At 40.7% G+C, this 16,306-nt stretch overlaps 2 protein-coding genes across 2 annotated transcripts; both read left to right on the top strand.

Annotated features, from left to right (window-relative positions):
• The first annotated feature begins 234 nt into the window (after positions 1–234).
• Positions 235–4,042, top strand: LOC102715328 (two-component response regulator ORR33-like). Its single transcript, XM_006660124.2, has 5 exons — positions 235–361; positions 1,077–1,238; positions 1,354–1,794; positions 2,023–2,099; positions 3,176–4,042. The coding sequence occupies exons 1-5, from the start codon at positions 244–246 to the stop codon at positions 3,659–3,661; spliced, it is 1,284 nt and encodes a 427-aa protein (XP_006660187.1). The 5' UTR covers positions 235–243; the 3' UTR covers positions 3,662–4,042.
• A 6,780-nt stretch (positions 4,043–10,822) lies between these two features.
• Positions 10,823–15,816, top strand: LOC102715046 (two-component response regulator ORR33-like). The gene is made up of 5 exons (XM_006660123.2): positions 10,823–10,943; positions 12,067–12,228; positions 12,378–12,743; positions 13,214–13,290; positions 14,601–15,816. The coding sequence occupies exons 1-5, from the start codon at positions 10,823–10,825 to the stop codon at positions 15,738–15,740; spliced, it is 1,866 nt and encodes a 621-aa protein (XP_006660186.1). The 3' UTR covers positions 15,741–15,816.
• Positions 15,817–16,306: the final 490 nt, after the last annotated feature.

Below are 16,306 nucleotides of genomic sequence, written 5' to 3'. Positions count from 1 at the left end.
ACACCCTCCCCCTCCACCCCATTCCAAGTCTCTAACTTACTGTTGTCTAACTTTAAGTGACTAGCATGTGGACCACTTACCTCATGGATCCCTATGTCATTGACTCAGGTTAGAGGATAAGTATGTCATAGAAGCATCTAGAACCCCACCCAACCACCCCTTTGCCAGCCTACAAATACAGTGCTAGTCTCCTCCATTCTAGTCGAACAAGTAAGTGGTCAGTACTAGTGACGGTGCCTGGAGATGGAGGAAGAAACTATGCTCAACTTCTTCCCTGGTGGCCTGCGGGTCATGATTGTTGACCGTGACATGAAGGCAGCGAGGATCGCAACGGCGAAGCTGTCAGGCCTCAACTACCCAGGTAGATCTCAGATACTGTTTTGTTTTTCGCGTTTTCCAGCCGGATCTTTGTTTGATTTTGTGTAATCTGTGGATCTTCGCGGAGATTTCTTGAGAATGAATTTGCTGTTTGTGCAGGTGTTTTCTGTACATAGGATTATGTTTACGAGAAGATTAGTTTTGGTTCTACCCTTCTAGGCGTTCTGTAGTATTTTGTTTACAATCCTCTGATTGTTTTGATGGAAAAGGAGTGAATTGAATATTTTCTGATTTTAAACCTGGGTGTTTTGAGCCCCCTTTCTGTACATAGGATCGGATATGTGCTAGGATAGAAGTGTCATCAGTTACTTGTCTTGGCTGATTCCTAGAAAAAATATATTTGACCGTGCATGATTTAGTATGTTCTTTGTGATGCTTATTAATTTCTATTTTTGAAACGACTATTTGAACCACAGATCTGACCCTTTTATAATTTATAGACATAGATTATGCAGTCCCTTCTTTCAACTGAGATTCAAATGACTCGGTTGCGCGCTTGCTTCGCGCCAAAATAGTTTTTCTTTTAAGTAAACTTGTTTTTTTATTTATGATAATTTTTTATTGTAGTTTTTGCCCCTTCCTACTTCACTGTTAATGTCTGATTTTGCTATATATATATGACACACCTGCTGAGGTCTCAACCCCATCCCCTAGCTTCAGCACAAAACTCTCACTGCATTTATTCCTTGTCATTGTAGTGGTGGCAACACATTTCACCCCAAGGGCCGGTTTGCGAGCCCTCCATGGCAACAAGATGGTGGGCGTCCAAGCTGTCATTTGCGACGTGCACACGCTGGTTTCCTCCCGTTTCGACTTCCGCCTGTTCGTTGAGACTAAGTTCCACATCCCTGTCATTTACCGTAAGCATACTTAACAAAGGGGTCAAATATTCGAGTGTCGTAAATATATATAAGTACATGTCATTGTGTCTATAATCTGGTTTAATTGCTGGATGCTTGCATGCTTCATATGTAGTTCTTTCGATGGATAACATGGTCGCCGATGAGGACAAAGCGTTCCGTAACAACCTTCTGGAGACGGCAACCTATATCATCAAGAAGCCACTAGACAGCTTGAGCTCCAACGTGATGGCCCAGCTGTGGAAGGTGGTGGCATGGCGCAACTACTCTCTGAAGTTGACAAACATGGTTCCACCCATTGACGAGGCAACTCATGCTGGTGTTGTTGGAGGTGATGATGACGACATTAGTATCATCGAGAAGTCGCAGGTCCTCTTGAAGGCGATGATGGCTGGTGGTAGCCGCAAGAGGCAGTTGACCATCAACCTCGACGACAGCAATCGTGGCAGTGGCAGCGGTGAAGGAGATGATTCTTCTAAACCCCAGAAACACCGGGTTACATGGACACCGTGCCTCGAGCGCAAGTTTGAGCGTGCGGTGCAACATATCGGCGTGGGTACGTGCATACTATAGTGTAGGAGCAAAGGATGCAATTAATTGTTATAAGTTACTTTCAACTTCCAGTCACTATACTTAATATATGTTAGTTGCATAAAAGGTAAATGTGAGAAAGAATAGTGAATGAATCATCAACTATCACGACTCATTGTACACAGTTAGTTCCAAATCCTACTGTGAGGTTAAACAACTTTTTTAAGATTACTAATTCCTTTGATATCAACAGGTGCGAAGCCAAGAAAGATACTGGAGCACATGAACGTGGAAGGGCTGATGAGGCATCATATTTCCAGCCACTTGCAGGTGCCAACTCTCTTCCATAGTCGTTTGACCGTGCATGCTAGCTGTTTTCAGCACCTTAATTTCAAACGCTCCAAATGTTTAAATTTCTAGTGACTGCAAAAATATTTGGATGTTTCCTCTTTAACTATGCATGCAATACTGGCATAGTGGGACTGTAGGAGAGGAGTGTATCTCTAGCAATTATGGATGCTTAATTATGTTGTTCTCTTAAGCGAGTATGTGACGCCATCTGTAGGCTGTAGCATCGATCTCTGCATATATACTCATGCTAGATTCCAAAATGCATATACTCCCTCCACTTTGATTAGTTGTGAGTGTTAACTTAGTATATATTTTAATTTGATCCCTAATAGATGAATGAAATTTACATGTAAAACATATGCTTTGATTAACTAGTAAATAAATCTGCTGCTAAAGCAATAGTCAAATTACTTTTATGATTAACTAGTTCTTTAGTTAACAACTTATGTTCTATAAGTTCTGTTAGTTAATAACTTATGTTCTATAAGTTCTGTTTTGGATTGGAATGCATTACTGCCAAAAGTTAATGCTATTGATCGATGAATATGCATGATGATTTACTATTATACTCTTACATAGCAACCAGATAAAACACACAAAAAATTGAGAACTTTATTTACTGTTTTATGAGCTACTGATCAGGCAAAATCTAGACACTCTCGTCCGGTTGCTTCTGCTTAAGCTTATAAGCCGAATTTTGAATTTTTAACATTAAATTTAGAGTTAAATTTGAAGTTTTTCAATATTAAATTTAGAGCTAAATTTGGAGTTTTTTTTTCTCCAAAGTTTATTTTCGGACTTGGATTTTAGATCATTAAAAATACGTATATAGAAATTTTATTCACAAATAATTTTTTGTTTTCAAATATAACGTTTGACATTTTACATGAAAAACAATCACCTTAGAGTATAAAAGTGTAGCCTAGCACCCTCAGAATCTTCATAACTATAGTAAAATAACTTATTTGTAGTATGTATTTTTATCACATGAATATGGATATATATGTCTGCCATAATTAACATGCCTAAATTTTTGGTCGTCGTTGCCGCCGCAGAAATACCGCGCGAGGAAACATAAGAAGGACCTAGACGAGCGCCCTCCGACGACCCTCCGTGTCCCGGACTCCCTGTTCTTGAAGGCAATCCTTCCGACGCTCAATGCCTCGCCGCGCAACCCTCTTACCCTGATCGGCAACGCGGCGATCTCCTTCAACAACAACGTCGTGCCGGCAGCCGTGCAGGCGCCGGCGATGGGGCAGAAGCTGTACCTCGGGCCCTTTTCCTACCAAGGTCTTCCGCCACCTTCCACGCAGCAGAACCACATCGGAGCTGCTGGTGCGGGTGGCTCTCTCATGGCGCCACCGGTGGAGCCGACGTTCAGTCTGACTGAGCCCATCATGGCGAGTCTGGCGACCCATGGCGAGGACGCCGGCACCGACGGCGCCGTTGTCACATCGGAGGAGAAAGTGGCGGAGGTAGTGGTGGAGGCAGAGCCGTTCATGGTGCCCGATCAAGTTTCTGCTCCGTTTGCTGCTGAATAAGACACCGTGTCGTTCTCTCTGGCATCTCTCATGGGCCAGCTAGACGATGATGACATGATGCTGCCTATGGAAGAGGGCGGTGTGGCTGACGCCAACGCTACTGGTGACGGCGTTGCAGCTGGTGGCTCACCGAGTGGAGAGGAAGGCAGCTGGACCTGGACCTGGACAACATCCTCATGAACAACGAGAATGAATTTGCCTTCCTGGAGGAGGAGACCAGGAGCGAGTAGTTAATTAGTAATCAGCCATGGCTAATAAATTACCTCTAGTTAAGGTAGAGAAGATTAGAGAGTGGGGATGTGTGAACTCTCTGTGATAAACCAACTTTTAATCGTGTTGCAAGTACTCCAAACATGCGTGGTTTTTCCTTCATTAATTAATTCTTGTTGACAGAAATGTGCATCTTTTTGCTTACTAATGTTGCAGGTATTAATCAAGTTGCAAGTACTCCATACATGGAAATCGGTTAGTGGCTTTTAACTTGTTGCCACGTTTTACAAAAGAGTTTAATCTCTCTCACAAGCGTTGTGCGAGGGGATTGGCAAAAAGTTAAAAGCTTCTTGTCTGGGCGTTGGCACTTGTGACAGATAGGCGTCAGTTTTGTCTGGTCATCACACTCATGCACTGGATGGCTGATCAACGTAGGAGCATTTCATTTTATATGTTTTGAGATATTTTTTTATTCCGTTCCTTCTTGTTGTTGCAATTAGATGTGAAATTTTTGAAGTGAAATAGACCAGGATTTATTGTTTAGCGAACCTTTTATACAGCTGGAAGGTGCAGTGCTACACCTCATCCCCATGAGATAATATGGTGCTGGAGGGTTGGATTTTGATATTCAATATGAAATTACGTACGTTCATATACCATAAATTTACTATGCTAATAAAGTAATGAAAAAAAGATCCATAGTGTTTCCTCTCACAGTATAGAATCCTATTTTATTTTTTGAAAAACCGTATAGAATCCTATGTTAATAAGAGGAAAAGGAAATATTTGAGCCCAAGTATCAATACATTTCAATTTTTAGAGAGGGACTAGAAATACATCTTAACATAACTCCGAACAAGACAAAATCTTTTACTAGAGAACTATTCTGGACCATATATTTATGGGGTATTTAATTATTTGTCACTGCTATAATAACATATTTAAGAATTTATTAACTTATCTGCCAATCTCATATGAGTTTAAAAACCACATGTTATAGATACATATATTAATTGCTACATTTAAGCGTGTCGAATCATTAAATATTCTCATATTTATATTCTATTTCACTTGTGACCACATATAATTGCTAACTTTTTCTTTTTGTTACTCCTAATTTTATTGATTTGGCTACGTACGAGGAGAGTGGCATCGTCCATGCAACCTCCACAATGCATCCTTCCAGACCTTGAGCTTCCACTGCATCTCCTAGGATTGGAGCGCCCTAGTCACCCTAAGATCGTCGTGTTTCCGTCAACTGAATCCAACACCTCCCGGTGACACCCATTCGACAATACAGTTGGAGCATGCATAGACACATCTAGATCTAGCGCCTTGACACGTCAACATGTGGTGGCCAACAATCAAGGAGTGGCACGTTGAACGGAGGTCGACAATGGCGGCAATGTGCCTCACTTGCCGATTCTGTAGAAAAATGATGATGGTGATGTGCTCGGATGCGGTAGGTGGCGACGCTTTGGAGCGAGGAGGTGGTGTCAACGATCGGCACATATTAGGGTGAGGCAAAGAAGAGGCATGCCTCCGAGGCCCTTCCCCTCGTGATCCCACACTCCGACTGATCCACCATGGAGCAGTTGGTCGTCTCATCGGTGCCACATGGTCAACTAGCTAGAGCTCCCCTGCTGGCCGTTGCATTGATGGACCTAGGTATCCTTGTTGTTGCCAAGCCGTATTTCTCAAAACCATCTGTTTGTTGGTGCAAATTATCTTGTAGAATTGGTTGTGAGCAATCGAAGTAGAAGAGTTGTTTTGCTCGGTGTCTTTCTAAAGAGGGAAGCTTGTGTATGTTGTGTGCTAGCTCTTATTCACTTCAATGTATAGGAGTACATCATCCTTGTACACACCCTTCGTTGCCTATTTATAGACCATCATACAACACATTAGATAGTAAGCTAGATTACTCTACAACTAACTGCAGCTAACTAGATTATTCTAGACCTTAGATAGGACACGAACATACATATGAATACTATATTTTCTAGAGATTTCCACATTTTTCTAGCTACTATTTGATACTTGCTTCATGAATATTAGAGAGGCTTAACCTTGCATGAGTTAATTAGAAGCTTCAAGAAATAAATTAGCATCTTAGCCATGCATGACTTAGCTAGAATCTTTAATAAATAAATTAGCTTGAACACGGTTTACTCCCAGAGAGTTTGATGCACCAACAAGGGAGGTGGAGTCTACCCAGGCCATCCTGGGGAAGGTATTGATGATGTCATCTATCTTCTCCACTAAGCGCTTTAATCCCCTACTCTCCCTTTCTGTACTCTTATGTACGCGAGTTACATTCTTCTTATTCTTAGATAAAATTTTATAATGAGACTAGACATCAAATCTGCGCAGGCCATCATACTTATTTTGATGTTATATACTTCTACGTGAATAAAATATAATTTTATAAATTCTCTACATAATATTAATATTTATACATAGACTTTCAACAATAGTTAAAGAAACAATTTACTACCATTTTCTACAAGAGAAAAATAACTTTACACCATAAAACTCTAAACTTTCATCTGGAGTAAAAACTTTACATTCGTAAGCTTTGTAGAGCATAAAATGGTTTTAAAATTCAAAAGCTATTAAAAATAATTCTAAAATCAATTTATTTCAAAAACACGAATAGCATGTGTATGATCGTCGTAATATATTATACCAAAGGCAACATACTTAAAAACGAGTTGTGCCATGCATGCACATGTCGGCAAGTGCGATATCTTGACTCCGTCTTGGACGAGATGATTGCATATTTTCACATAAAATATAAGTAGGGCCCATAAGGAAATGATAATTAACTAGGTTGCATCCAATTCATGGGTCCAGTAAACTTGAGTCACTCATTATTCGCGCGCATACTTCTTCCCGAAATATATGTTTGTTGCGAAAATTTTGAATAGGAAAGATGCTGTACAAAGGCATATCAATCTACTTTTTAAATAACTAGTGATTAATTAATCATATACTAATATATGCTAATTAATTACTCCCAGAGAGTCTGATGCACCAACAAGGAGGTGGATTCTACCCAGGCCATCCTAGGCAAGGTATTGATGAAGGCATCTATCCTCTCCACTAAGAGCTTTGATCCCCTGCTCTCCCTCCCTCTACTCTTATGTATGAGAATTACATTCCATTTTTTCTTAGATAAAATTTTATAATGAGGCTAGACATCAAATCTACATGGGCCATCATACTTATTTTGATAAGATTTCTAGTTATATATTTCTACGTGAATAAAATATACATTTATAAATTCTCTACATAACATTAATATTTATACATAGACTTTCAACAATAGTTAAAGAAACAATTTACTAGCCATTTTCTACAAGAGAAAAATAACTTTACACCATAAAACTCTAAACTTTCATCTGGAGTAAAAACTTTATATTCGTAAGCTTTGTAGAGGATAAAATGGTCTTAAAATTCAAAAGTTATTAAAAACAATTCTAAAATCAAATTTTCAAAAACACGAATAGCATGTGTATCATCGTCGTAATATATTATACCGAAGGCAACATGCTCAAAAATGAATTGTGCCACATGCACATGTCGGCAAGTGCGATATCTTGACCCCGTCATGGACGAGAAGATTGTATGTGTTTACATAAAATATAAGTAGTGCTCAGAAGGAAATGATAATCAGGTTGTATCCGATTCATGGGTCCAGTAAACTTGAGTCACTCATTTTATGCGCACGCACTTCTTCCCGAACTATGTGTTTGTTGCGAAAATTTTATATAGAAAAGATGCTTTACAAAGGCATATCAATCTACTTTTTAAATAACTAGTAATTAATTAATCATACACTAATATATCACTAAGTTTTTCGCACATGTTACCTAACTCATGCACAAAAACGTGGCCTTAGTCTAAAAATTGAAAGGAAGGGTGCATTGTCAGCTGATTAGCTCGTTAACAAAACAAGTACTAATCTGTTTTATAATGTAAGATGTTTGACTTTTTCGGATGCAACGTTTGACCATTCGTCTTATTTAAAAATTTAGTACAAATATAAAAAACGACAAGTCGTGCTTAAAGTTCTTTCGATAATAAAGTAAGTCATAAGCAAAATAAATGATATTTCTATAATTTTTGAATAAAATAAATGATTAAATATTAAAGACAAAAAAGTCAAACATCTTACATTATGAAATGGAGGGAGTGGTTAACATGTGCATGTACTACAGGGTGTGCTGAGAGATCCCGTTTCCGTTTCCAGGAGAGGTTTACTAAAAGGGCAAACATATACGAAAGAGTGTCATGCTATCAGCTAAGGTAATAACACATCGTATGTAATTGTGTGGATACACCTGATCAGTAAAAGTCGTTTGCTTTTATATATGGTAGTTGTTTGTTTCCACTCCATATTATTATTATTATTATTATTATTATTATTATTATTATTATTATTATTATTATTTACTTATGCTTATGCTTTATAGGTTAAATTTGAATTTTAAAACATAAATTTAAGGATAATTTTTTGGAGTCTTTATAGTAATTTATTTCCGACGTCTAACAGTTACTTATAAATTATTTTTTAAGTATTAACTGATTGTTTTGTTTATGCTTAATTTCAATGAGAAACCAAATATGGCACAGCCCATATCTATTCCCTATTATTATTCTAGCTGCTTTCGCTGAAATACGAAAACGAAAAAACGGAGCTAGCTCTTTCGCGGTGCTCTGATACAAGCACACTCCAATCCATTTTTCCTGACGTACATACTCGTTCTAGGATTCCTCCGCGGGGCTCCGCTCCCCCCGTGTACGCACCGCGTACCGTGACGTGTGGAAGCAAGCTGCATGCGCGAGCACCGCGTGCAGTGCACCTCCTCCGTCGGTCCGCTGGTGCGTAGCCATCACCCCACCCCTTCGCCGTGCGGGCGAAACGCTCGAGGAAATACGGGCGGGGCCTGCAGGGTTTGGTGAGTTGGCGCGCGACAAACCGTGACGCGCGCTTGCTATCCATCTATCTATCCCTCCCTCGCTCGGGTCTCACGCGCTTCTCCTTTTGGCGCTCGCTAGCTGCCGAATGCGATGATGCATCATGCATGCCTGCCCTGCGGCCGTTTCGTCCGCGCGGTCGCGGCACCCGGCCGCTCGCTCGCTGCCTTTCTTGGTCGCCGTGGGGACCCCCTCCCCTCTTTTTTAATCGTTTTGAGAGAGATTTTTGTTCTTATCCCTCTCCGGGCGCTGTTGCAACCGGGGGTGTACGTAAGTTCATTTTGTTTCGACTCGACAGATGGGTGGTTCATGGCCGGGCGGATGCATGGCTAGGGGGGATGAAAATTTTGAATTGGGATAGACGAAAATTTATTTTTTGGGTGTATGGCTGGTAGGTGCACTAGTATACACACCATGGATTCTAAATTCCCTCCTCAGTGAAATTGTTATTAAAGATTTTGAAGAAAAGTTGATAAGACAGATTAATATGTCGTGAATTACTTCACGAACATACAGGTTCATATTCAACTCTCACAAGTTACGGTAAAAAGAAAATAAATTTATGATTCCGTTGCTACGTAACAACTAACCCATCAGACACGACATACCAATATTATTCATTCTTTATTTGTATATACTTTATACATGTGCCACGGTTAAAATCAATGACATTTATGTATAGAGAAAGATTAATGAATGACATAACGTTTCAGAACAGGATACCTATGGTACTTAAATATCAGATTCCATACACGTGTATATGACAGTCGATATTAAAAACAAAATTATTTTGACACGCATACACTATTTTTGTTGCTAACAAAAAATGTTATTTTTTGAAACAGAAACTAAACTAAATCATTCGATTGTCAGTTTCCAACCTCGATGTCCCTGTCCATGATGTAATCTATTGGCTTGTTTGGAAGGACGCGACAACTGGCTTGTTTGAAAGGGCGCGACAACTGACTATAATACTAAAAATAGGCATAGGTCAATAAGTTAGTCTACTTATTTAAATTATAGCCGATCATAAATTACTCGTTAGCCGAACCTCATATCAATTATTAGATAAAACCAATATATCCCACGTACTTTTCGATCGGAAAATGTCGACATATATATTACTGCTTGCCGCCACAGCGGCGCTTGCGACGGCATCATTGAGACGAGAAACGCTCCAGTGCTGCATACAGTGCATCTATATCTGCAGATATAGATGCGTCGATACATATATGGGCAGCCCTTATACATGCAGATGTAGATGGTAGAACAGTCCAAATCAGTCAAAGAGAGCAGCTTCCAATCTTCCATGGAGGAGGCATCGAAACGAGTGCGTATGCGAACTGAAAGAAAAAAGCAACTTGCATTGGTCACTAAACAGAGTTTATATGAGTTTTTTACCATCTTTAAAAAAATAACTTAAGATACCATATTTTTTATGTAAAAAATACGGTACCTCGAGATACATTACATCTTGATGTACTTAAAAAAATATACTAAAATTCTTGATACCTTTGATATCTTGAGATATTTTTTAAAGATGGTAAAAAAGTCTAGTTTATATACATATGAACAAATTAAAAGCAAGCACTGCACTACGTACTCGTCATAAGAGATAAACGAAAAATGTCTCTAACACAAATAGATAGAGATGGGAGAAAATGAATGTTTATCTTTTTTTCTCCGACACAAACTTTCAGCAGGGACTACCACTCGTCATTTCCGGGTAAAATGCAACAGTTTTAACTCACACACTGTAAACACAAGGTTTTTAGCCACTTTTAACCGTCAAAGCCAATGCCAGTTTTTACCACAAAATAATCAAGAATAAACCGCCCCCCCCCCCCCCCCCCCCCCCCCCCCCCCGGTATTGCCAGGCTATAAATAACAGGGTTCAGTCCCATAACAACCTACACTGCAAACAGTGAACAACTAAGCAGCGTAGGAAGTGTGTAGCTAATCCCTCTCGCGATGGATCAAGAAATGGTTGCTCTCTTCCCCGGCGGCCTGCGTGTGATGCTTATCGGCGACGACGCCAAGGCCGTCAGGAGCGCGATTGCGGCGATGTCGTCCACCGGCCTGCGCTGCCGAGGTAAAGAAAATATGGCTTTGCTGCTAGCTTTAAGTTTGCATGGATGTGTCTTTGATTCAGTATGTTTAGTTTTTGTGTACTATACATAGATAGATCCGTAGATTATCTTGTGTTTTTTGTTTGTATAATCTGATGTCTTGACTCTTGAGGGGATTTTTTTTTGTTTGTGTAGTAATCTTTGATTTTGTTTAGGGGATTTCTTGAGGATTTTTTTTTTCTGTCTGTGACTTTGCATGTACGTGTTTATGTAGTAGGTTGTGGTTCACTCGTCGTCTGTGATTTTTCTTAGAACGGCGTCTTGGTACTTTCTTGCTTCTAGTCTAGATGTTTTGATCCCCTGATTTGAGATAAAATAAAACCTGAGAGCTTTTTTAACATTCAAAAAAAATATCTCAAGGTAACACAATTTTTAGTGCAAAAATTTAGTACTTTGAGATACCAGAATTTTGTAGTAAAATTTTTTGGTACCTTAAAGTACTTCTCAACTATGGTAAAAAAAACCCAACAATCTGAAGTGTATTTTTTCTGATTTTCAAGAAGGTGTTTTCTCCCCCTTTTCTATATATCTGGTCAGTTATAATCAAGGAGTAATACAGTGGTCGTCAGTAACTCATCTTGGTCGCTTCCTAAAAAATGTAAATTTGACCATGATGCATGTTTGATGTTTTTTCGGTGGTGATTCTGCATATTTTGTTTGAAACGACTGTTTGAACCACTGCTCTTAGCCTTTTGTCTTGCAGATTTTGCATGTTGTTTCTTCTTGAGATTTAAATTACTTGGTTGCACATGCTTCCTTCGCGCCAAAATATACTTTTTAAAAAAATATTTCCTATTTATCTGTGAAGATTTTTTTATTGTAGTATTGAAAACCTTCAAATTCGTTGTTATCTGAATTTTCTTGATTATATATGAACACACCTGTTGAGATCTCTTTGGCATCCCCTTCCTTAAAAAAAAAATCCCGATTTGGGATGCATGCCTTCTTTTTTGCTATAAAATTCTCAACAAAACATCCATGGAACTACTTACATGCAAGTCGCCTATTCAAAGCTGTAAAGTAACTTTCAACCATATAAAACAAAACAAAACTCTCCCTGAATTTATTTTTCTTTTGCTCTTGCAGTGGTGGCTTCGTACGCAACAGCAAGTGCCGGTCTACGTGCACTGTCCAGCAACAACGTGGCAGACGTCCAAGCTGTCCTCTGCGACGTGCACAAGGTGGTCTCCTCCGGCTTCGACTTCCGCCTCGTCGTCGAGACCGAGCTCCACATCCCGGTCATCTACAGTAAGGAAAAAAAAAACCAGTGCTTAAATGTTCAGAGTACCACACATGAATGAATATATATATATATCATGGCATCAAGCCATCGATCTTGGTTGCTTACTTGGCATATGTTTGTTTGCATCTACGTAAATTAGTGTGATGTAATGCAGTCTTGTCGACGAAGGACACGGTCGCCGGCGAGGACGAGGAGTTTCTGAACCTCCTCCTGGACACGGCCACCTACGTCGTCAGGAAGCCGCTCAGCTCCGACGTGATGGCCCATGTGTGGAGGGTGGTGGCTTGGCGCAGGAGCTGCCTAGAAGATAGAATTCCGAGCGGCGGCGTCGCCAACGTAGACGCTCTTGCCGGCGCTCATAACGAAGATGGTGATAACGACGATGGTGTTGTTATCGTTGATGAGCAGCCACAGGTCCACTACAAGACGGTGAGGCCCGGCGGCAGCCGAAAGAGGCAGCTGACCATCATCGACGTCGACGGCAACAATGGCAGCAACGCCAACTGCAGCGGCGAAGCAGGTTTCTTCTAAACCCTAGAAACACCGGGTTACGTGGTTGTTGTGCCTTAGCCCTTAAGCACAAGTTTGAGGGTGCGGTACGACATTTCGGAACATGCATCATGCATTATATGTATAGACTATGTATCCATGCACACGAAGTTATCTCTATTCTTAAATGTTTAAGATTGTTGATACATGGTTCGACATATCATATGGCATAGCATGATATACATAAAAGCATGTGGGAGTAAAAGAGAGCTTCGTGTGTATGGATGGTCTGTGTGTGTACATTGGTAGAAGCAAAACATAGAAACATTTTTTTTTAATTTCAACTTTGAATCACTACTTTATATTGCATAGAAAAGTGAGAATAATTAGTAAATATAGATTAGGAACTGTCATGTTGTACGCAGTTTCAAGTCATACTGCTAGGTAAAACTTTGTTTCATCAAATAGTTAATTAAGTTCTTCTCCTGCTTATTTTGGCAGGTGCCAAGTCAACCAATATCCTGGAGAAGGTGAACGAGAATGGGCTGTCAAGGCAGCATGGATCTAGCCACTTACAGGTGCCAACTTTCCTCCACAAACGTTTGACTGTTAGCTGTTTTCACTACCTTCATTTTAAAAACCAACAATTTCAATTTTTTGTAACTGTAAAATTTTGGACGTTTCCTCTTTAGTTTTGCTTCGATATGCATGCATACTGCAATATGGTGAGACTTTCATTATATAATACCAAATCATGAATGCTTATATATATATATAATATCAATATTATATATATAGTCCTCTGAGGCGATATATACTATGCATGCAGCGCTATAGTTATTAGAGCTTTGCTTTATCTCTCCATGGATTCTTCTACCAGTAGACTATAGCCAGGTTCTATATGCAGTCATGTTGGAAGCAATTTTTTAGCAACTTTATGTGTCCATCCGTTGTTTGCATGTCATCTAAATAGTTATAAATTATGAAAAAAATTAACAAGATAGATAAATATGAGTTATATCACTCCACAAATATGCAAGTTTAAATTCAACTTCTAAAAATTGTAGCAAAAGAAACAAACAAAACTGAAGCCAAATATACACACATTCATAATTGTTTCACATTTTTTATGACTATTTACATAAGATGCAAGCACACGGGTGGATGTCCACCCGTGTGCTAAAAACGGTTTTCCCAGTCATGTTACATTCCAAAATGCATACTTCCTCCGCTTTGAATTCTTGTGGGTGTTGGCTAGTGTATCTATTTCAATTTTTTTGCTCACTAAAAGATGAATGAAATTTATATGTAAAATTGTACTTTGACAATAACATGCTATATTTTAACTGGTTGTATATAATCCCGCTGTCAAAATAGTAGTCAAATTATGTTCATATATGAACAGTATCTGGTAAAATAGGAGTATTTTAACAACTTATAGTGACTGCATGAAAGTGTTTTTGGGATTAGGATTGCAGTATTCCAAATGTTAATGCTATTCCTCAATAAAACATGGCAATTACTTATGCCATCGCATAGCTCCTAAATAAGCCTTTAAAAATGAGAAGATTAATTTACTGTCATTAAGAGAGGTGCTAAGGTGTTCCAAATTTACTTTCATCTGTCTTGTCAAGGACCGGTAATCACTCAAAATTTAAAGGACGGTATTTTTTCTAGACATATAATCATCCAATCAGATATCTCTCGTCTCATAAAAACTCAATCTAGTTCTCGATGTGATATATTATAGTCCTACGAATCTATTTATATTTCTGATCAAATCCGTTACAATGGGATGTATCAAATACAGTATTTTGTTTATTTTTTTATAAGACAGGGGGAGTATGTTAATATGTGATGTCTGAATTTCTGTCCACCATTTCCACAGGAATACCGCGAGAAGCAACAAAAGGAGGTCCACGCCGACGATCGCCGCCTCCTCCAGCCGGCCGACTCCCCGTTCCTCAAAGCCATCCTTCCAAGCCTCAATCTCTCGCCGCTCAACCCTCCTCCAGCAGGGCTAAGCAGCGTAGCCGGCAGCGGCAGCAGCACCGCCGCACCATTCCAGCAGTTTCAGCAACCCGCCGACAACGCGGTGATCTCCTTCGTAAACAATGCTGCACCAGTCGCAGTGAAGGCGCCGCCGGCGGCCTTCGCTGGCAGCGGCGCAGCTGCACCATTTCAAGTTCCGGCGTACCAGCAGCTGCAGCAACCCTTCGGCAGCAACGGCAATGCGGTTATCTCCTTCAACAACATTGCTCCGGCGGTGTCCGCGCCGGCGCCGGCGAGGGCACAGCAGCCGCCGAGCGGTGTCCAGCTGGGTGCTCCCCCGCAGAAGCTGTTCATGGGGCCCTTCTCCTACCAGGGTCCTACACCACCGACCCTGCACAACCATATCGACTTGCTGCATGCGTTCCCGCCGCGGGTCACGACGGCCATGGATAAAGGTAAGGCCCCCTTGATCGAGCTTCCCTTTGGGCAGCCCGTCGATGATCTCCTTGACGGAGAAACCGCATACTACGGCGGTGCCGCACCATCCATCGGAGCCCCTAGAGCAGCAGGTGTGCCGCAGAACAACGCCGCCGCTGGCTCTTCTTTCATGGCTCCACCAATGCAGCCCGTGTTTAGCATCACCAGCCCAATCATGGCGACCCAGGCCGGCGAGGGCGGCAGCGCTGCCGTCGTCGTCGAACCAGAGGAGAACGCGGCGGCCACGGCGGAAGCAGCAGCACCAAACAGCGTCGTCGAGCCATTCGTCGTGCTGCCTGATCCGGTTGATCCGTTTGCTCCGCTAGATGGTGAAGACGACATCATCATGTTCTCGCTGGAATCTCTCCTGGGGCTGGGGCTCGATGATGATGCGACGATGCTGCCTCTGGAGGACGCCGGTGCAGCTACCGGCGATGCAGCCGGCGGCTCACTGGACGGAGAGGAGGGCGGCTGGGACCTGGACCTGGACGACATCCTCATGAACAACAAGAATGATTTCGAGTTCGCCTTCCTTGAAGACATGGACGGTAGCGAGTGATTTGGTAGTCTTGCGGACGGCTAATAAATTAGCTCTAGTTAAGCTAGAGATTGGAGAGTAAGGGATGTGAACTCTCTGCGATAAACCATGCTTTTTAATCGTGTTGCAAGTACTCCGAACATGTGATTTTTCCTCCATTCTCGTGGACATAAATGTGCACCTTTTTTTTACCAAATTCCTCTGTTTTAGATATGGTGCTACTCCATGCAGATTACAACTCTCTTTAACCCGAGTATTTTTGTGGCATTCCTTCACCACATCAGCTGTGCACGTGAAGAATGTCCGATGGTAAATGACTTTGAGCAATTTTACAGTACCTGGAAAGATACCAAGAGATACGAAATTTTCTACTAAAAATTTGTTACATTCTAGTACATTCTCAACGACAGTAAAATTGCTCAAATGACTTAGATGCATGAGACAGAGAAACTGAATTATGAGATGTTTTAATTTCTATCTCTTGCTCATGTCTTTTCCCTTCGCCCCATCTTTTTTATTCTGGTTATGCTTATAAACTAAAATTTGGATTTTTTTACTTTAATTTTGGAATTAATTTTGGTGTTTTA

This window comes from Oryza brachyantha, chromosome 8 (assembly GCF_000231095.2).
Source record: "Oryza brachyantha chromosome 8, ObraRS2, whole genome shotgun sequence".
NCBI classification, from domain to species: Eukaryota; Viridiplantae; Streptophyta; class Magnoliopsida; order Poales; family Poaceae; genus Oryza; species Oryza brachyantha.
This window is presented reverse-complemented; position numbering and strand designations above follow the sequence as displayed.